The 23,166-nt window shown below is 42.0% G+C and overlaps 1 protein-coding gene across 1 annotated transcript in view; it reads left to right on the forward strand.

The window, feature by feature from the left end:
• The first annotated feature begins 5,744 nt into the window (after positions 1–5,744).
• COL9A2 (collagen type IX alpha 2 chain) overlaps positions 5,745–23,166 on the forward strand; it is an 89,427-nt gene continuing 72,005 nt past the window's right edge. Inside the window, exons 1-2 of the mRNA XM_077296069.1 lie at positions 5,745–5,933; positions 11,253–11,327. Coding sequence (XP_077152184.1) covers positions 5,862–5,933; positions 11,253–11,327 — 147 coding nt within the window. The 5' untranslated portion in view covers positions 5,745–5,861. The remainder of the gene's footprint in view (positions 5,934–11,252; positions 11,328–23,166) is intronic.

A 23,166-nucleotide genomic window follows, 5' to 3' on the forward strand; every position in this document is an offset into this window, starting at 1 on the left:
AGGGAGACTGGCACACGGGGACAAGGGACACAAGCATAAGGGGACAAGGGAGACAGGCTCAAGGGGACACACGGGCCCCTGACCTGCCAGAGCCGCTTGCAGCGGCGACCGCTGCGACTGTGGTAATTACGCCCCTGCCTCACACACACTACAGATATCACAAACACACACTACAGATATCACACACACACACACTACAGATATCACACACACACACACACACACACACACACACACTGCAGATATCACACACACACACACACACACACACACTACAGATATCACACACACACACACACTACAGATATCTCACACACACACACACACACTACAGATATCTCACACATACACACACACTACAGATATCACACACACACACTACAGATATCACACACACACACACTACAGATATCACACACACACACTACAGATATCACACACACACTACAGATAACACACACACACTACAGATATCACACACACACTACAGATATCACACACACACACACACACTACAGATATCACACACACACACACACACACACACTACAGATATCACACACACACACACACACACACACACACTACAGATATCTCACACACACACACACACACACACACTACAGATATCTCACACATACACACACACTACAGATATCACACACACACACACACACTACAGATATCACACACACACACACACACTACAGATATCACACACACACACTACAGATATCACACACACACTACAGATAACACACACACACACTACAGATATCACACACACACACTACAGATATCACACACACACACACTACAGATATCACACACACTACAGATATCACACACACTACAGATATCACACACACACACACACTACAGATATCACACACACTACAGATAACACACACACACACACTACAGATATCACACACACTACAGATATCACACACACACTACAGATTTCACACACACTACAGATATCACACACACACTACAGATATCACACACACTACAGATATCACACACACTACAGATATCACACACACACACTACAGATAACACACACACACTACAGATATCACACACACACACACACACTACAGATATCACACACACACACACTACAGATATCACACACACTACAGATATCACACACACCACAGATAACACACATACACACACACACCAGATACCAGCTCATATACACAACTCACAATCTCCTCTCTGTTACAGGGGTGGCTGATGTAAATCGGCTGCAGCTCCGCAGCTCCTCAGCTTCTCCTGACTGCGGCTCTGTCCCGCACCTCCCCCCTGCTCTCACCTTCTGTCCAGGGGCTGCAGAGCAGAAGCTGACAGTCTCACCATGATGACTGGAGCTGCTTCCTGTCTCTCACGTGCCCCGGCTGCCCCCTAGATACTCTTGCCATGCAGGAGGAATCTCCTGCACTGCAACATGGTGTTGGGTGCCTCTGACCTGCCGGGCCCGGTCGCACTGGCGACGCCTGCGACCGCGGTAGTTACGCCCCTGCCAGCAGCTCTGGAAAGCAATATGTCCTCACTGTGGTAGACTATGCTACTCGGTACCCAGAGGCAGTGGCTTTGTCCTCAACCAGGGCGGATAAGGTGGCGGATGCACTGTTGGCTATTTTTTACGGGTAGGATTTCCCAGGGAGATGCTTACTGATCAAGGGACCCAATTCATGTCTCGCCTAATGGAAGCTCTCTGTAAGATAATGCAGGTGAAGCGTCTGGTATTGAGTGTATCACCCACAGACTAATGTTTTGTGTGAGCGCTTCAATGGTACCCTCAAACAGATGCTACACATGTTGGTTGAGACCCAAGGACACGACTGGGAGCGGTACCTCCCACATCTGCAATTCGCTTACCGAGAGGTTATGCACGCCTCAACAAGGTTCTCCCCCTTCAAGCTCCTGTACGGCAGGCGACTCCGGGGACCCTTTGGGTTGGTAAGGGAATCCTGGGAAGAGGAGCAGAATCCCCTGAGCCCCGACGCGCAGGAGAAGTCGACCTTTATCACACCCTTCGGACTGTTTGAGTCTATGGTCATGCCCTTCGGCATGAAGAATGAATGCCCCTGCCACTTTCCAGTGGATTGTCAACCACCTGCTTCAGGGACTGGAGAAGTACTTGGATGACATTGCCATCTTCAGTTCCTCCTGGGTTGAACACCTGCAGCATCTTCAGGAGGTGCTCAGGCGAATTCACCAAGCAGGTCTGACCATCAAGGTGGGAAAGTGCCAGATGGGCACAAGAGAGGTCCACTACCTGAGACACCTGGTAGGTGGAAACTCCATGAGGCTAGTTCCTGTGAAAGTGGACGCGATCAAGTCCTGGTCCATCCCCAGGACCAAAAAGCAGGTGATGTCCTTCCTGGGCACTTCAGGGTACTATAGGCACTTGGTACAGAACTATAGTACCCTAGCAAAATCCTTGATGGACCTCACCAGGAAGAAGCTACCCCAAATAGTCGATTGGACCGACAGCTGTGAGGGGGCCTTCCAGGCTTTGAAAACAGCCCTGTGCAACTCTCCTGTTAAAAGCAGAAGACAGCAGTCAACCATTCCTGGTGCACACTGACATCAGCAAGTTTGGCCTCGGTGCTGTGCTCAGCCAGGTCGACTCGGGGCACCAAGAGCACTCCGTTTTGTACCTGAGCCGGAAGCTTCTGCAGAGGGAAGTGGCCTATTACACCATCAAGAAGGAGTGCCTGGCAATGGTCTGGGCCCTGCAACAGTTGCAACCCTACCCGTATGGTCGCACCTTCAATGTGGTGACCAACCACAATCCTCTGCGCTGGCTACAAGTCATGTGTGGAACCAACGGAAGGTTGCTACGCTGGAGCCTTGCCCTCCAACAGTAAGACTTTACTGTGAAACACAAAAAGGGCAGCGAGCATGACATTGCAGATGGGTTGTCCCGCTGGGGCGAACATGCAGAGGTGCGCATGTAGGAGTACCGAGAGGTACTGCCTCCGTAGCACAGTCCAAAAGGGGGAGGTGTCAGGAAATAGGAAGAATTTCTTATTACTTCAATTACACATACAGAGCTCTCAGCTGCAGTTTCCTCTGCCTGCATGTGCCTGTGTGCAAGTTCACCTTTCCCCCTCCCTCCCCCTGCTATATAGCTGTAATGTGAGACCAGCGTGCCAGCAACCTTCACTGAGCAGTTTATGACTTTAAGCTGGGAAAGGCAGCCATAGTACCATGTGCTCTTTTGTTCCTGTAGAAACTTAATAGTAAGGTATAACTCGAACCCAATTAGTGACAGAGATATGAAAGTTATATATTTGGTATGTGCGACAATAGGGTTACACGCCGGTGCATTTTCTGAGTGCAGTGCCTTGCAGGGATCGAGAGACGGATTGCAGTTTAAGCGGGTCATATATCTACCTCATGTTTACACTTATAGGAACCCCCATGACGTGGGGAGCATCATGATGATTGTGTCATCTTTCTACGAGGTTCATATGCCAAAATATGAGAGATGATGGTTTTTCATATCTTCAAGAAAGAGGAGTGCATTCCATAGCTCTGCCCACCCCATGAGGTCATCCAGGGGGAGAGACCCTTAGTTTTGGGCAAAGGTATAAAACGCAGAGGCCCAGACAAAGGGGGGTCTTTTGCCAGGGGATTCAACTACGACAGGCTGTGCAATCTGACCTAAAGATAAGTGGGGAAGGTCCCCTCCCTGCCACCGCATGGCGTACTATTGAATGATATGAACGAACTGTGGTTTTTACAGCTTTAATCCCTTTATGTTTGTAATCATCTGTATACACATAATCATTCCATTTTATAATATCTTTTTATCCTTTTGTAAACACTGCCTATCTTTTGGAGTAAAATATATAAAATTACTAGCTTTGTTCCTCCTTGCTCTATAATGTACTGTCACGTTCTCTGAAGTGAATTATGCTACTAATTTGGGTTGGCTCTGGACCCGTTATTAATTAAGGAATCGGAGCTGGTGGCAGCTGATTTGTCCTGTGCCTTTGGGAGACCTGGGAGCGACAGATGGCGTTGATAATTATTGTTCCCGCCTGTGTGGGAGTAGCTATATTGCCCTGCAGCGTGCCCATAAGCCAGTACAAAGTAAGGCAGCCTTTTTGGCGACTAGTTATCCTAGGAGCAGTACCCTGTCTGACCTGAGGGTAAGGGGGGAACCAGAGAGCTGCAAGTTCCAAACCGGAACTGGGAGGTGGGATGTAGATAAATTCCCTTCAGAAAAGAACTGGGCAACCAAACAACCCCAGTTCATGACATACAGTACGTATCACATAAATTTGCACTATAATTTGCACCACTTTCTGTCATAAATTATAGTACATCTATCAGAACATGTGTGACTTTGTTCTTTTCCTTTCACAAAGCAAAAACACATAATAAATGTTGTACAAGGCATTCTAATTAAAGCTGACTATAATTTTTTTATGTTTATAAATGCAGACATAGACAATGTATAGTTTAAATCTGAGGAGAGAATAAGGCAGGGGTTAAAACACAATATTGAACTATGTAACACATGTCAGGCTGTGTGCTGTTGTTTACTTACACTGAAGGTTTTATCACTAGGACATTATCATTGCTATGACTAGCTGGTGGACAGCACTCACTCCACCTCCCTACTGTGATTAGTAGCTCCCTGTCTATCCACAAATACAAGGAGAGCCTGTTGTGGGCGGGGTTAGCTTTCTCAGCTCTGCTGCATCCTACATCTAAAAGCTCTGATTTTGTCAGAACCGCTGCACCCAGTAACCCAGCTGATGCATTGTTGGAATCAGGGTCTCTTTGCCTACATCATGCTGCTCTCAGATGAGGTAGCACAAACCTGTTAGCACATTCCCTTTAATTGCCTGTCATTAACTACACCAAGCAATTAAACAATTACATTCTCAACAGTCAGACAATGTAGCATCTTGATGGAAATGATGGGATTTTCTGACTGGGCATGAGTGCCCCCTAGTGACGCAAACAACCCCAAGTACCATGTACAAATTTGCTCTTTTCCTTCTGTTAATTCCCTGTCAGCACACTAAGGGTTACCTAGTATTTCCCTCAGTTCTTCTCATGTATAGCTTGAGTTTGCACAATGGGGTACATTATAAGACCAGGCCGGAGTCAATTAAACAGGAAGTCTGTGAGGAGCGTGCAGGGAAGAAGCATGTAAAGTAGATAGAGGGGTAGCTGTCTGCTCTGAACAAGGAGCCATTCAGTGCCCTCTCCGTCCTACTGAGGAGTTCTGCAAATGTTTGCTCTGGGCTACTTCACCCATCCTTTGTGTGCATGATCTTGCTTCATCACCGTGAAAAATACAAGTAAATTCTCATTCGTGGAGGTCTAGAGACCAGTTCTGCTACGTTTATAATTTATTCTAATGATGTGCACTGCTAGATAATGAAATATGAATTTATATAAATCTGAATACACAGGGACCTCACTTAATTTCAGTACAATAACAGTCTTTTAGTCAGCTAAGCTAAAGGTAGGTTTTGTAAAGTATTTTAGGAGCACAGGAAGGGGCTGTGGGAATTAGGACCTGGTACCTGAAGCCTTGACTTGATGTTAGGAAGGGATGAAGGGAGGGTTCTTTCTCCCACCAGCCAATTGCCCACTTTTCCCACCTAGCAGCCTATTGAATATTCTTGGATTCTCCTCCCCCCTCTAACCGTACCCCATCTCAGTGTGTCAGTGGTCTTCATCCCATATCTTCCAGTATTTGGGGTCTGGCAACACAGGGCTAGCTGGAGCTCTAGCCTTGCTAGAAGGATTTTTTGAAAGGCCCGTGTGGCTTTCCCCTCCCCTCCCTGCAGGTCCTCTGGCAACCTGAAGCTAGCACCATGGCCAGTGTATGGGGAAGCCTGCAGCTCTCTGTGATTGTTCATCTCGTCTGCCTTTCCTTGGCACAGTTTGTAAGTCTATTTTACATCTTGTGGATCATTTTTGGGAATGATAATGACATTTCGAGGCTGCATTGGTGTGTTGTCCTTGGATGTGTAGCTTGAATCTTGTGTAGGAGTTGGTTTTGTTCTTAGAAATGACCTTATAGTTTTACCTCTTACTATTTTCATACTTCTGATGGCAGAAGAGAGATCAAATCTGTAAATATACTTCAAGGATGTCTGAGAGAATGGAGGCCCATGGTGGCCATAAGGTGATACTAGTCAATATTTGACGCTTAAGGGGTTCATTGTGAGCCCATGTAAGAAGTTTTATGGCTGTTTTTTATTATCAGAGTATAGTTGTGTCAGTTTTTACCATCAGTTGGGTCAGACTTTCACCAGTTTTTCTTAAATGAAAAAAAAAAACTGTTGAAGGTTACTCAAGCCTCTCCTATGAAACAGTCGTGAAAAAGGACAGTACATGGAAGGCATCTGAGTGCTGTCCGATTTTTCACGGACCCACGGACTGATCAATCTGATCAATATTGGACATGTGTCCAAGATATCTCGCTGACCACTTGTTCCACAACAATACGTGAACATGGGAACTACACCATAGACTATAATAGGTTCATTTTCTATGGGGAAAAAACTACAGATAGAACCTGTACACAAAAAAGTGATGTCTGAATGAGGCCTTAGTCTCATGGCTCAGACACATACATGTATTTGTTTTATGTCATTTGTTACCTAACTACTTAGTTGTTATGTTATACTCCCATATACCTGTACTCTTACACATCGTGGCACACTGGGCCTGTAAAGGAACATCTCTCTAGCCTTAAAGTAGCAACTTTCAATCTTACTAGCCTTTCCATTTAAAATAAGAACATTGTATATATATATATATATATATATATATATATATATATATATATATATATATATATATAATAATAATAATCTTTATTTTTATATAGCGCTAACATATTCCGCAGCGCTTTACAGACATTATCATCACTGTCCCCAAATGGGGCTCACAATCTAGATTCACTATCAGTATGTCTTTGGAACGTGGGAGGAAACTGGAGTGCCTGGAGGAAACCCACGCAAACACGGGGAGAACATACAAACTCTTTGCAGATGTTGTCCTTGGTGGGAATTGAGCCCAGGACTATATATATGCTATATACATATAATGATAATTAGTATTCTTTCAAATTGTTAAAAATGTGCTCGGTAATTTTACAGTATCTATATGTATTTCTAGTTGGGAGATTTGTTTGACAATCTAAAAGACCACCAATACAGCCCTCCATAGAGATTGCACCCAGCTTTGCCAGAGTGAAAAGCAACCTTTTCATATGTCTACCAGGGCATCATTGAATAATTAAGAAAACGCGCTGTTCAGGGACCTGGAAAAGTTGGGTGACAATGCATGTGGGTGCTGTAATTGCTGCCATTTTCACCGTCACCCAACTCTGCCTGCCACAGATGTAACCTAGATACACGTGAAGGCAATTTTAATTACTAGGGAACAATATGTAAAATATACAGATTTGACATAGATCCTTATATATAAAAAGTTAGCAGTGCCGGTGTGTAGCTTCTAGTAAGGGACCCTTATGCTGATGGAGACTTGGAGACAGAGAGGGAGTGGGCTGGATATGTGAAGGTGATTGTAGGTCAGGAGGCAGGAGGAATGCAGAATCCTGAGACATTTGGCATTCATATGTGAGAACAAAGTTTGCCATTCAGGAGTCAGGAGTCTGATCCTGTTCCCCACACAGTCACAGAGCCCCTGAACACAAACAAATGAAAGGACAGAGCCACTGCTGCTTGCCGACATGAATGCTTAGCTAGTCTTTCTTACAGTATCCTGCAGGGAAGGCTGCACATTCTGGGGATTGAGCTTTAGTTTTTAGCCTGTTTAGATGTATGCCAGAAATAAATGAACAGTCGACGGTTTCAGAGAACAAATTAGGCCTGTATCTCATATTAATCATCCACATTGATATTGCTGCAAATTGTGATCATTTTTATTAACCATGGAACTCTTGACAGTAAATTATACACTATGCCACAGGTATGTGCAGCATAGGTATGTACAATACACAATGCCCTGGGTATGTATTGTATAGGTATTGCCTTATGTATCTATTGGGTATACTTATATACAATGCCCTGGGTATGTATTGTATAGGTATTGCCTTATGTATCTATTGGGTATACTTATATACAATGCCATGGGTATGTATTGTATGGGTTATACCTTATATATCCATTACATATACTTATATACAATGTCCTGGGTATGTATAGTATAGGTTATGCCTTATGTATATATTGCATATACTTATACACAATGCCCTGGGTATGTATTGTATAGGTATTGCCTTATGTATCTATTGTGTATACTTATACACAATGCCCTGGGTATGTATTGTATAGGTTATGCCTTATATATATATTGCATATACTTATACACAATGCACCGGGTATGTATTGTATAGGTATTACCTTATGTATCTATTGTGTATACTTATATACAATGCCCTGGGTATGTATTGTATAGGTTATGCCTTATATATCCATTACATATACTTATACACAATGCCCTGGGTATGTATAGTATAGGTATTGCCTTATGTATATATTGCATATACTTATACACAATGCATCGGGTATGTATTGTATAGGTATTGCCTTATGTATCTATTGTGTATACTTATATACAATGCCCTGGATATGTATTGTATAGGTTATGCCTTATATATCCATTACATATACTTATATACAATGCCCTGGGTATGTATAGTATAGGTATTGCCTTATGTATATATTGCATATACTTATACATAATGCACTGGGTATGTATTGTATAGGTTATGCCTTATATATCCATTACATATACTTATATACAATGCCCTGGGTATGTATTGTGTAGGTTATGCCTTATGTATCTATTACATGTACTTATACACAATGCCCTGGGTATGTATTGTGTAGGTATTGCCTTATGTATATATTGCATATACTTATACATAATGCACTGGGTATGTGTAGTATAGGTTATGTCTTATGTATATATTACATGTGCTTATACACAATGCCCTGGATATGTATTGTATTAGTTATGCCTTATGTATCTATTACATATACTTATACACTATGCCCTGTGTATGTAGTGTATATTCCTATACACAATGCCTTGCATATGGACTGTTTAGGTATGTACACTATGTATGTACTGCTACTCAATGATCTGGGTATATATCGTATAGGTAATGCTGTAAGTATCTATTGTATATATTTATACAAAATGCCCTGGGTATGTAGTGTATATACTTATACACAATGCCCTGCGTATGGACTGTTTAGATATATGCACTATGTATGTGCTGTCACCCAATGCCTTGGGTATGTACTGTATAGGTAATGCCCTATGTATCTATTGCATATACTTATACACAATGCTCTAGGTATTTACTGTATATATCCCGTAGAATGTAAGTCCGCAAGGACAGGGTCCTCTCCCCTCTGTACCTGTCTGTCATCGTAAATTTGTTTACTGTAAACGATATCTATAACCCTGTATGTAACCCCTTTCTCATGTACAGCACCATGGAATGTATGGTGCTATATAAATAAATAATAATAATAATAGTATACAAAATAGAGGACAGCTCACCTGTCCTGGAATAAGAACAATCAGAAGCATGGAACCTCAACACTGCCCATCTTTGGATATTCACATTAGTCACAATCGGTCCAACTTACCGCTTGAACTAAGGGCTAAAATCCAACATTGATTAACATCTGGTTGAAACACTAATGCACCGAATTTTGGACAATGCATTTCAAATGTGCCAAACGTTCTTAGAGCTTGCTCACATGAGCGTATACATCGGATGAGTACTATCCAATTTTTTATCGGCTTTATCGGTATTCAATTAGGCAATGCTGATGATCGATGTTTGTAGGTGGAAAAAAATCGCAGCATGTTGCAATTTCACTTTGATATCAGATGTCACTCACCCATTAAAATTTTTGGGTGCGTGGAAAACATTGGACTGCACTTGGATGTCATCTGATTTCCGTCGGCTCACACAATGGAAAGGATGGAGAAATTTTGTTTCCCATCTTCTCCTCTCTGATTCTCTCATCTGGGAGAATTGGATCACCCTATACTGACACTGATTAATCTCTGATCAGAGTTTGATCAGAGTGTCAGCTTCATAATTGTCCCTATTCTCTTGGATGAGAGAATCTACGTCTGTCTGGTCGTAGCCTTAATCTAGGATTGTCTCTTATCATCCACCAATGTGCTTTATAATAGGTATTCATACCTGACAGACAACCGCAGTAGGAGCAGCCATTTTGTATATGGCTCATTACCCCATATTCACACTGCAGTACCATAAGTATTCACAAAAGACAGCATAGCACAGTAGTAGCAACTATATTATATGACATTTATATATTAGAGAAAAAGACAGTGATATAGAATGGATTAAGCACACTGAATAATAATTAATATCATTTATTAGATTAATACAAATAATTCACGTAACACAAAAAAACATAAAAAAATAAAGCTAAATACAAAACCCTCAAAAAATACCTTAATAAGTGTTGGGGTCAAAAATAGCCCCCATCTCACCATATAAGTTGGCAAAGCATAGAGAATACAGCATGTAAAGTGCAAAAAGGATCTTTTCAATGCATGAAAGTTCGAAACAGTAAATGAACCACATAAAGTATCCAAATAAAGAATACAATAGAGGAATAAATATGTAAAAAATCATAAATATTACCAAAATTATTACTTCATAAAAAAATAAGAAGGAATACTAAAGGAGAATAAGGGTGTATGAGGCAATCCCATGAGTTTTGTCACAATGGTGACTTCCTCGGGGTGGTCCTCTGTTTTTCTCATGTTTGTTAACCCTACCCTTCATGTACGGCCTCTCTCCTTCCTACCATGTACTCTTTGGTGGGCACAGACCTCTGCAGAGATTGTAGTCATTTGGGGGTCACCACATTTTTTTTACATTGTTCTGTATAGTATTATATCAATATGAAGAATTATCTACACATTTATGTTGGTAGAAATGTCACCATAACGGGGATGGCATTGGGATAGATTGCTCTGCGGAGCTCACCTAGGTCATTATTCTGAAGGATAAAGCTTAAAAGTCTCTAAACTCATGAGTATGAATATGTTTTAGATTTTATGAATATTCCGTTTTACACATATATTGCATCTGTAATCCACTGCAGTAAAATAACTAATGAAATGATGCACACATATACTTTTATCTAACCTCTGATTTCTTTCTCCTACAGACTGGTCCTCCAGGTCCACCAGGGCCTCCTGGTCCTCCTGGCCTCCCAGGTATCCCGGGATCTGATGGCATAGATGTGAGTATACAAACCTGGAACAAAGAGCCACTGTGTGTACCAGTCAGAATCTGAACACTTCCTAAACACTACCACTAGATGGCGAGGGTAGCGTTATCCTTCCTAGTATGGCTGCAGAATTCTGCTCGATTTAGTGAATGTAAAAATCTACCAACATGGTAGTAGTGATTACGGCTTTCTTTTACATTATTTTAATGAAAACATCTTTACAAAATCTTTAGGCTTCGATTTTTTTTTAATGTCTGTATTACTACTATGGGTATTATCTTAAATATGCAAGGGTTAAAGTAATAGCAAGGGTGTTATGCCCTCTACTTGTATTTTTCTGTTTCAACTTCCAGGACATTTGCTTAAACAGTGGGTAAAGAAGATCCTTGGTCCAAACCTTTGGCGTCTTGCCACTGATGTTTAGAAATGTGCTTATTTTTGTCACTTTTTTGGGTGTAGGCCATTAGTTGTACTGACCTGGCAACTGGGCTATCCAGATAGATCACAGACATCATGGTGATTTGCAAAGCGCAGGAAACATGTCAGCACGTTCTGACATACAGAAATAGCGGTATGGCTGTATAAGAGCTTGCGCTCTTTTAAAATGATAACTTTACTGTAGAGATCCAATGAGCCAGTCATCATGGGAAAGCTAGCAAAAAAAAAAATGCAAATCAGGCTGGAAGTGCACTGGGGGCGTGTCAGTGCACTTTGACAGCTTCTTTCAAGTGTTTTAACATCCCCTCCCCCTTGCACTTCCTTCTTGATTTGCATATGGATTATATGCCACATTTCTATGGAAAAATGGACCTTTAAAAAAAAGTTATTGTTTTTATTGGGTTACATGCACTACTTTCACATTTTAAGCCATTAAAAATAAAAAAAACGGGTCTTCATTAATTTTTAGAGTTCCAGATTCCAAGTATTTTTAGGCCTCCTTTTACCTTTTAGGGGTTAGGGCAACCCAGCATGTAAGCTGAGCAGAAGACAATCTGGCACCGATTTTTCCTTGATTCCTTGGCAAGATCCAGTTACTTGCACATTTCTCACAGATTTTGATGTGGCCAAGGGTAAAATCCACAATAAAAATCTCAGGAACAAATCGACATGTTCTGTATTGAAAATCCACTCCACAGGAGAGTTTCCAATAATGTGTGGATATTTTTAACAGCATAAGGATGAGATCTGCTAACATCTCATCTAACTTGCTGCTACAGTCATACCATGCAGATTTTACACCCAGAAAATCCTGATAATGTGCAGCGTACCTCTCCTGTGTAAAGGTACCTGTAGCATCTCATCGGTAGTACCTTTTCTTCTCCTATCTCAGTACTGTTACAATCTGCCTTCACTGAGTACAGATTTTACCCATGAATTCAGAATTTTGTGAATAAATGATCAGTCCAGGTGAAAAAAGAAGCAGATTTCTCTGATGAGATATAATAAAAAAAAAATTCTTATTATCAAGTGTACTATTGATTTACAAGATAAAAATGAAAATGACAATTACACTTTAAGGTATTAGAAGGTGAAGACCAATATCATGCGTCCAAAATACAGTAACGCTTACTATTAGTGCTGTTTAATATTACTTTATAAAGCTGCTTGAGGTTCTTAAATGTTGGCTGAATCATTTTATAATCTATGACCATCTGTGGTGTCATTTAAAGGGGTTTTCTGCATTTAAAAAAGTGGACCCCAAATGGTTCTTGTGATGTGAAATTACTATATTAAAGGGAACCTGTCACCCCCCAGGGCGATTTTAAGTAAAAGAGCCACCTTCAGCAGCACTAAGGCTGCATTCTGTGAAGGTGGCTCTTATGTTTCTTATCCCTAGGAACACTGAAAGAATCACTTTTATAAATTTCCCGCCATACCGCTATTGAGTCCCGGAGGTATGTTTTCTCCCCCGGTGTCACCCGCCTCAGAGCCATCAATCATCTCCCTCTTGCGTCTGTGCGCCGCCTCCTGTGTTCCTGTTACGTGCCTGGCGCCTGTGCTCTGCAATCAGTTCTCGGGCATGCGCCGTGCGTGCTGCCCGGGAACTAACATCAGGTGATGTAACGATACCGCGCCTGCGTGTAACGGAGGCCCCAGATCCCGCCCTCCGGTTTGTTATGATGTATTCATGCTGCGGGGCTGGGAATCTGGCGCCTGCGCAGTGGAGTGGGTTACCGTACAGACGCAAGAGGGAGATGATTGATGGCTCTGAGGCAGGTGACACCGGGGGAGAAGACATATCTCCGGGACACAATAGCAGTATGGCGGGAAATTTACAAAAGTGATTCTTTCAGCGTTCCTAGGGATAAGAAACATAACAGCCACCTTTACAGAATGCAGCCTTAGTGCTGCTGAAGGTGGCTCTTTTACTTAAAAACGCCCTGGGGGGTGACAGGTTCCCTTTAAATAGTAATCGTCTGCCCCCGCTCCAGCAGTAATTCTCCACAGTTGTAACAGTGGGATCACGTCTACATTGGCCAAGCTGGTGAGCTCAATGATTGGCTGCAGCAGTGATGTGAACTGTTGACGTGACGTCACCTCTGCATAGAGGTGGACACAGAAGAAGTACAAGGGCGGTATATGGGTCCAGTCCTTTATGGGTCTGTGACAGGTCTGCTAACTGCTTTAGAGGTCAAAGTAGGCCCCCTACCTATTGGGCCCCTGTGCGGTTATGCCTGTCCCCACCGCAGCAGCCGTAATACAGATAGGAATTGTGTTTCGAGAACCTTTAAATCCTAAAAGTTGAAATTCACTTTAGGGTTATGCACATTTGGTACTATTGTCTACCCCAAACGACAGCATTGTATAGCACTGCCTATCAGGAATACACTGGAGATTCTGCGCACAGCACATTCAGGTAGACAAACAAACCAGCTATCAAAAAATGGTGCAAAAAGCAGTATATGAAAGTTACGATAAAAAGTACTAATGATGAGTATCAGAAAATGTTTACAAAAGAGTAACAGCGCACATAAAAGAAGCATATAAGACAGTGTACCGGCCATAAAACACCTGATTAAATTGAAAAAAAAAAAACTATAAAGAAATGTGCGTAGCCAAGATGAAAACACAAAAAGAAAAAAAGCAGCAGCACCAGAAAGAATGTGAGGGCAAAGTCTCCCTGGCAAAAAACTGCTTCTTGTCAAGATAAAAGTATAAATATAAGTTTATTGTAACAATATTTCCAAAGACAAATGTTATAAATAGGAGAAACACTAGAGGGCACATGTCCAGCAGGAGGAGTACATGGGTAAAGATGACTCTGATCTTGGATTCTGTTTGTTATTTTATTATTTTTATTACTACAAGTGCTTCTCACAAAGTTGGAATATCAACAAAAAGTTAATTTATTTCAGTTCTTCCATACAAAAAGTGAAACTCCTGTATTACATTGAGTCATTACAAACAGAGTGATCTATTTCAAGTGTTTATTTCTGTTAATGTTGATGATTATGGCTTACAGCCAATGAAAGCCCACAAGTCATTATCTTAGTAAATTAGAATACTTTATAACAACAGCTTGAAAAATGATTTTAAAATCCAAAATGTTGGCCTACTGAAGTGTATGTTCAGTAAATGCACTCAATACGTGGTCGGGGCTCCTTTTGCATCAAATACTGCATCAATGCGGCGTGGCATGGAGGCGATCAGCCATTGGCACTGCTGAGGTGTTATGGAAGCCCAGGTTGCTTTGATAGCAGCCTTCAGCCCATCTACATTGTTGGGTCTGGTGTCTCTCATTCTCCTCTTGACAATACCCCATAGATTCTCTATGGGGTTAAGGTCAGGCGAGTTTGCTGGCCAATCAAGCACGGTGATACTGTTGTTTGTAAACCAGATATTGGTACTTTTGGCAGAGTGGACAGGTGCCAAGTCCTGCTGGAGAATGAAATTTCTATCTACAAAAAGCTTGTTGGCGGACGGAAGCATGAAGTGCTCTAAAATTCCCTGGTAGACGGCTGCACTGACTTTGGTATGGATAAAACACAGTGGATCTACACCAGCAGATGACATGGCTCCCAAAACCATCACTGATTGTGGAAACTTCACACTAGACCTCAAGCAGCTTGGTTTGTGGCCTCTCCACTCTCCCTCCAGACTCCAGGACCTTGATTTCCAAATGAAATGCAAAATTTACTTTAATTGGAAAACACCTTGGACCACTGAGCAACAGTTCAGTTCTTTTTCTCCTTGGCCCAAGTAAGACGTGTCTATTGGTCATGAGTGGCTTGACACAAGGAATGCGACACTTGTAGCCCATGTCCTGGATACGTCTGTGTGTGGTGGCTCTTGAAGCAATGACCCCAGCAGCAGTCCACTCCTTGTGAATCTCCCACAAATTTTTGAATGGCCTTTTCTTAAAAGTCCTTTCAAGGCTGCGGTTATCCCGGTTGCTTGGCACCTTTTTCTACCGCACTTTTTCCTTCCACTCAATTTTCCATTAATATGCTTGGATACAGCACTTTGTGAACAGCCAGATTCTTTAGCAATGACCTTTTGTGGCTTACCCTCCTTGTGAAGTGTATCAATGACTGCCTTCTGGACATCTTGTCAAGTCAGCAGTCTTCCCCATGATTGTGGAGCCTACTGAAACAGACTAAGGGAGCTTTTTAAACACTTAGGGAGCCTTTGTAGGTGTTTTTGCTAATTATTCTAATTTACTGAGATAATGACTTTTGGGTTTTCATTGGCTGTAAGCCATAATCATCAACATTAACAGAAATAAACACTTGAAATAGATCACTCTGTAATGACTCTATACAATATAGGAGTTTCACTTTTTGTATTGAACAACAGAAATAAATTAACTCTTTGATTATATTCTAACTTTGTGAGAAGCACCTGTATATATGCAGATTAATATGTTTATACACATTATTTAACACTTGCTGTGCATATCCATATTTGCACACCCACCACACTATCCCCATTTACATACCTTACCTTCTGTCATCTTCCCATACTTTGTTCACTTGTTTTGCATCATCCGTCCATATTTACACATTATATTTTTAATCTCCTCCTGCTAGGTCTGTCGCCCTCTAGTGTACAGCATTTGTGTTTTGAAATATTGGTACAAGAAACTTATATTTCTACTTTTATCTTGGCTACACAGATTTCTTTATAGGTTTTTATGCAGCACATACAGGTAATAAAGGCAGACAGTATGAGTTGAGGAGGTTGTAGCTCTGCAGATAAACTATAAAGACCCCAATTATATAACTGCTCAACAGCAGTACTCTTTGCATAGAGGGACATAAAGAAGAACAGGAAGGATGTAGCTGGATGGGCAGAGAGGTGTCTAAGGGCTGCCATGAATTTGACGGGTGAGAATATTACCCTGTAGTAGGTGACTTACACAAGAGAGACAGTAGAGTTTGCTCTATGCTAGTTGTTTGAGTGGCAATCACGTGACAGATCCACCCATGATTATTTATTTATTGATGTATGTATGCAACTCAGGAGATAAGGATTGACGATAGTGATGAGCGAACGTGCTCGAATAAAGAGTTATCTGAGCATGCTTGGGTCTAACCGAGTGTCTTCGGCATGCTCGAAAAATATGTTCGAGTCCTCTCTGCTGCATGTTTTATGGCTGTTCAACAGCCACAATACTTGCAAGGATAGCCTAACAAACAGACAATCCCTTCATGTGTTGCGGCTGTCTAACAGCTGTGAGGCATGCAGCAGCGAGGACTTTAACATATTTTTTGAGCATGCCAAAGATACTCAGAACGTGAGCATGCTCGGATTACACCTTTTTCGTGCATGCTCGCTCATCACTAATTGACGATATGAGAATATTACTAGTGAATTAGCTATCAATAATTTTGGAAAGGAGGGAAAGTGACTGCAGTATCCATCTCAACCACTAGATGTTGATATAACCATGCACATTATTCATATATTTTTACTTATATTGATGTTAGTGTTATTTTTAAAAATAATAATTAAAGGAAACATGTCACCTTGAAAAATGCTATTTAGCTTCAGATATAGGGTTAATCTGCAGGTAAATGTCGCTACTAGGGTTGAGCGAAACAGATCGGCCAATTTCAAAAGTCGCCGACTTTTGGGAAAGTCGGGTTTCGTGAAACCCGACCCGATCTCACTGTGGGATCGGGTCGGCCGTCGGCGATCTTCGCTCCAAAGTCAGGTTTCGTTTATATATATATATATATATATATATATATATATATATATATATATATATGTCATTGAGACACATATATATATATATATATATTTATATTTACTTCAGCGCGATATATGTGAAAAGCCGGTAATTCAATTGCCAGCTTTTCATTTCTCCTGCCTAAACCCGACATGATATGAGACATGGTTTACATACAGTAAACCATGTCATATCCCCCTTTTTTTTGCATATTCCACACTACTAATGTTAGTAGTGTGTATGTGCAAAATTTCGGCGCTGTAGCTGCTAAAATAAAGGGTTAATCGCGGAAAAAATTGGCGTTTTCTCCGCCAGAGTGGTAAAGCCAGTGACTGAGGACAGATATTAATAGCCAGGAGAGGGTCCATGGTTATTGGCCCCCCTTGGCTACAAACATCTGCCCCCAGCCACCCCAGAAAAGGCACATCTGGAAGATGCACCTATTCTGGCACTTGGCCACTCTCTTCCCACTCCCGTGTAGCTGTGGGATATGGGGTAATGAAGGGTTAATGCCACCTTGCTATTGTAAGGTGACATTAAGCCAGATTAATAATGGAGAGGCGTCAATTATGACACCTATCCATTATTAATCCAATTGTCTGAAAGGGTTAAAGAAACACACACACATTATTAAAAAGTATTTTAATGAAATAAACACACCAGTTGTTTTAATATTTTATTGCTCTCTCACTCCACCTGAAGACCCTCGCTTGGAAAAATAATAAAATAACAATATACATACCCTCTGATGAACTGTCACGTCCCACAATGTAAATCCATCTGAAGGGGTTAAAATAGTTTACAGGCAGGAGCTCTGCTATAATGCAGCTGTGCTCGTGCCTGTAAACCCCGGCGAATGAAGGAAATGTAGGTCAATGACCTATAGTTACCTTCAGTCGCGGTGATGCGCCCCCTGCTGGATCTCCTCATATGACCTCGAGCGTGGGAAAAAGTTCCCAGGCTGCAGTTCATGAGGACATCTGGGTACCGTCTCACAGTGGCACTTTTGTCGCTACGACGGTACGATCCGTGACGTTCCAGCGATATCCATACGATATCGCTGTGTCTGACACGCAGCAGCGATCAGGGACCCTGCTGAGAATCGTACGTCGTAGCAGATCGTTTGGAACTTTCTTTCGTCGCTGGATCTCCCGCTGTCATCGTTGGATCGGTGTGTGTGACACCGATCCAACGATGCGTTCGCTTGTAACCAGGGTAAACATCGGGTTACTAAGCGCAGGGCCGCGTAAAGTGACATCACCGCTGTGATCTGCTTTCACTTTACGGCCGGGAGTCAGTCAGTGCGGGAAGCAGACGGCAAGGGACCTGACGGACACCGGAATGTGAGTATGTACTGTTTTTTTTTTTTTACATTTACGACGGTAACCAGGGCAAACATCGGGTTACTAAGCGCGGCCCTGCGCTTACTAACCCGATGTTTACCCTGGTTACCCGGGGACCTCGGCATCGTTGGTCGCTGGAGAGCTGTCTGTGTGACAGCTCCCCAGCGATCACACAACGACTTACCAACGATCACGGCCAGGTCGTATCGCCGTGATCGTTGGTAAATCGTTTTTTGAGACGGTACCCTAACACTGCAGGATCTTAATGGAGGTCAGGTGGTAATACCAGGATAGCCTTGGCCTATGTAGTCTAGCAACAACTCAGTACAGTGATCAGCTGTGTTTGCTATGTTTGAAAAATCCCAACTCCTGATATTGGTTGCATAGTGAGCAAAACATGGGTCTTGTAATCCCTCTTCCAGTGATCAGTAAAGTTATCAGTGGTAGTGTCTTCAGTAATCAAACACTTATCAATTATGATGTAGTCATTTGTTGGATAACCTCTTTAATGCATTTTTTAGTCCATATAATTTGGAGTAACCCTGTGGATTACAATTCTAAAAGCCCCTTTAACTCAATTCTATCACAGGCTAGTGAGTCGCCCACCAGGGCAATGGAGATACTCGGTACCGGTCGCTCTTAAAGCAGGTGTCAAGGTCTTTAAAGGGAATTTGGTAATAAAGTCTATTCGTGACAACACCTGTGGTTCTCGGTCAGTGGGACCGACGCTGCTTAAAGGGGTCCTCTGGGGTGATGTTGTTGCAGCAAGATGGTGATGCTTCCCACAGGTGAAGTGGGGTCCCCAGGGCTCCCAAAGTATATGGCAAAGATGGTGTATGCCGGCAAATAAGTGGAGGACACAGAGTTGTTAAGTCTTTACCTGGTTTACTGGTAGGAGCAGTCCACATTCCAGGATGCCAGGCATGGGTGGTGATGTGGTCCGGCTGGCTTGGAGGCAAAGGTTATCCCTCTCCCAGGTGAGATCCGTAAGCCTTCCTACTGTGCTAATATGAGAGGTCCCTACTGCCTGTAGCTTGCTGGCAAGTCCTCTCACTCCCATCCTATAACAGGTACCCGTATGATGGGCAGCTTGAGCCGTTTTACAGGGTCTCTATCACGACCCAGGCTCTTCAGGTGCTGCTTCACCTCCAGGTGTGCTGTGGGCAAATCACATAAGGTTCTAAGCCCTCCGGTTCTGCTAAGTGTCCTAGAGTCCCACTAAAGCCTCGGGCTCCCGGTGCCCGGTCTCTGTGCCTCGGCTCTGAGGGTGCCCGGTCACAGTTCCCCTCTGAGCACTTTTCCACTCCTGTGCTTCTTCCCTCAATTGCTCCACTGCATACAACAACCCCTCGGGTTCTAGTCCTTTCCTGGAGCTGCAGCTCACTCCTGGCTGCACAACTCCGTAGTCTGCACTCTGCTCCAGACTTCCTTTCTCCTCAGTGTCTCTCTAGAAGTAATCTAACTCCTCCTCCAGACCAGAATACTTAAAGCTGAGGGAAGCTCCCCTGAATCCGGGTCCTGAGCTCCCTCTTCTGGCCTGGATTCAGAATGTGTTGTGTGTAGGTACTTACCTGGTAAAGAGAATCCTCCTTGCCTCCAAGCATGATATCGCCCTCCCCAAAAGAAAGGTAACATCACTGTAACACCCGGTTACCTGGGGTGTTACACTAGCATGATCACAACTTCATTTTTTGTATATGTAATCAGAAAAAAATAATGATGTTATCTATTGCAGGGTTGAAAACATCTTCTATACACAGAAAAGATTAAGAAGCACCTTTATTTAAGTGGGATACCAGTAATATGCAATAAAATATATATTCTTCATAAAAACAAGTCCTTAATAGAACAATTATACCAGGAGGGCATGGATAGAGGAAAGAAGCACTGAACTCAGTAACCGTAACAGTAATAATTCTAATGAACTGTTTCCTACTAGCTATAAAATGGGTATTCTCAAGTTATCTCTTGAGTGGTTCAGAACAATGTAATCTCCTTACTTTCTGGGTTCTAACATGGCAGGCTCTCCTCCTTGAGTGACAGCTCTGGTGAATAGTAGAACTGTAGTATTAGTAGAACTATAAAGCTCAGCACAAGTTCTGCTGTAACACATTCAGCTATCAGTGGTTTGTTCTGGAGTCTACATTGCTATCACTGCATTGACACAGAGATAACAGGGCATGTCAACAAGCACACAGCTCTGGACTGCGAGAGACCAGAGATGTGCTTAGCAGACCTACTCTGAAATCTGCTGGGCTGGTGATTTATAACTGCATCTATTTAGAAGATGAGAGGAAGATTAGGGAGGTGAGCTAACTGCTAAATAAAAATCAGTGAGCAGTAGATAGCTGACTTGGATGTTAAGAGTTAACTCCTCTCCTGGGATGTAACTACTGAGCCATTATCTGGAGGCCAAACTACATGGAAATCAGCTATACACTATAAAAATGGAATAGATAGAAAAAGCAAGTTAATTGCAAACTTTCTTATGTTCTTGCTGTTTAACTAATTAATGCAATTTAAGAACTTGAGAATATCCCTTTAATGAAGCTACAAAATTGTACATTAGTGGGCTTGTCATTATAATATATATGGTACCATATTCTTGTAGAAGCTTGGAACCCCCAAAATATGGATGTTTGTAATTACATAACAAAATACAGATAGACAAATTCCAAACATAAATATAATACAGATAATAATCTGTATTCCCTCATTTAGTTGATTCAGAATTTCAGCAAATATGCATATCTGACACTACTGAGGACCTGTCAGCTTGTAAGAAGGTTGAACATGATATACAAAAAAGTAAAAACTGGTCATCTTTACATGCTAAACTATTCAGCATAGCCCAGAACAGATATATCGCAATGTTTTTTGGGGGGTTACCATTGACCCTGTAGAGTTCGATATACCTAAGCCACATTAGGTTACATTATTTCATGGAGCATATTTCACTGTCTATATAAACTGTAATGCACAGACCGGATGTAGGTCTCCTGACGAAAATCAACTGATCCATAAGCATCTATGAGACTGGTGGACTTGTCTAAGAATGAAATGTCCCGAGGCTGGAGCTACACAGTGACTTTCAGCCAAAGATCTTGATATGCCACTGCTACATTGCAACATAATGTCAGAAGTGAATGCTGTTGTATTATGACCTGAAGTTGATGTGATGCACAAGTTACAGAAAATCGCTATGATTTCGATCTTTTGCAAACCTATTTAATTGTTAAATGTATTATTTCACCAAAATGAACATGACGTGCCCACATCTTAGTACAGTGTACACTTCCTTAGATAACAGCGTGTGTATGTCATGTACGCCATTATAATGACACTTGAACTTTGATCCTATGTAGATACTTACTGGCTGATGCTAGATCTCACATTTTGGGAGCAATGTGGGCTGACATATATTATATGTAACTATACCAAGCGGGGGGCAGGGAGCCAGGGTGCAGACAGTAGGGTGACATCACTTGCAAGGTGAAGACAAAAGCGGCAATGATCCAGCATCCTTATCCTGGTTCCTTCTCTTCCTTCTTCACCACTTTTTATAAGTAACTTTACAAGCAACTTTCATTTGTCAGCATGGCCACAGAAGACAGCAGTGAGCCACATATTAGGGCCCAGAAGCCATGGTTTGGAGACCCCTGGTGTTGAGACACATAGGAATGGTAACAGCCAGTTGTCAGTTAATTCATACTCCGCTATCCTATAGTCAGTACATTAAGTAGTGAGTGCCATGCAGGACCATCATTTCATTCAAGCAGGGCAACTCCAGAACAACCATCAATAACCACAGTGATAACGGCCAAGGTTTGTAAATGTGTCTACTTCTGCACATGGTGCTCAGACTTGATACCAAACAAATCTAGATGCTTTGAAAATGTTGATTCCATTTTTTCATCATTTACATATCATTAACATATCTATCAATTCTGTAATTTCCATAATTCCAAAACTTTTGTTCTTGGTGTTGCAATTTCCATATTGAGGAGTGTATATAAGCATACCTTACTAATTAATGGATTTTCACACTGATAATTATCATACTTTTTTGGCATCTGATAAGCTTTGATAACAATAAAGAAAAGTTAGGGATATTCCTAGATTGCACAGATGGCTTCTCTTCTTCTTCACTAATGAGATTTATATGTATGTAATTAAGTTATTTCCTTTCCTAGAGATGTTTTGGTTCATTGCTTACTTCACTGGACTTGTTTTCACATCCATCCATGCTAAATCATGGTGTGGGGGTGATTAACAAAATTCTACTGGTTTTCGAAAGAGGAACATAACAACATGACAAAAGCCATGGGGACAC

This window comes from Ranitomeya variabilis, chromosome 3 (genome assembly GCF_051348905.1).
Source record: "Ranitomeya variabilis isolate aRanVar5 chromosome 3, aRanVar5.hap1, whole genome shotgun sequence".
Taxonomy (NCBI): domain Eukaryota; kingdom Metazoa; phylum Chordata; class Amphibia; order Anura; family Dendrobatidae; genus Ranitomeya; species Ranitomeya variabilis.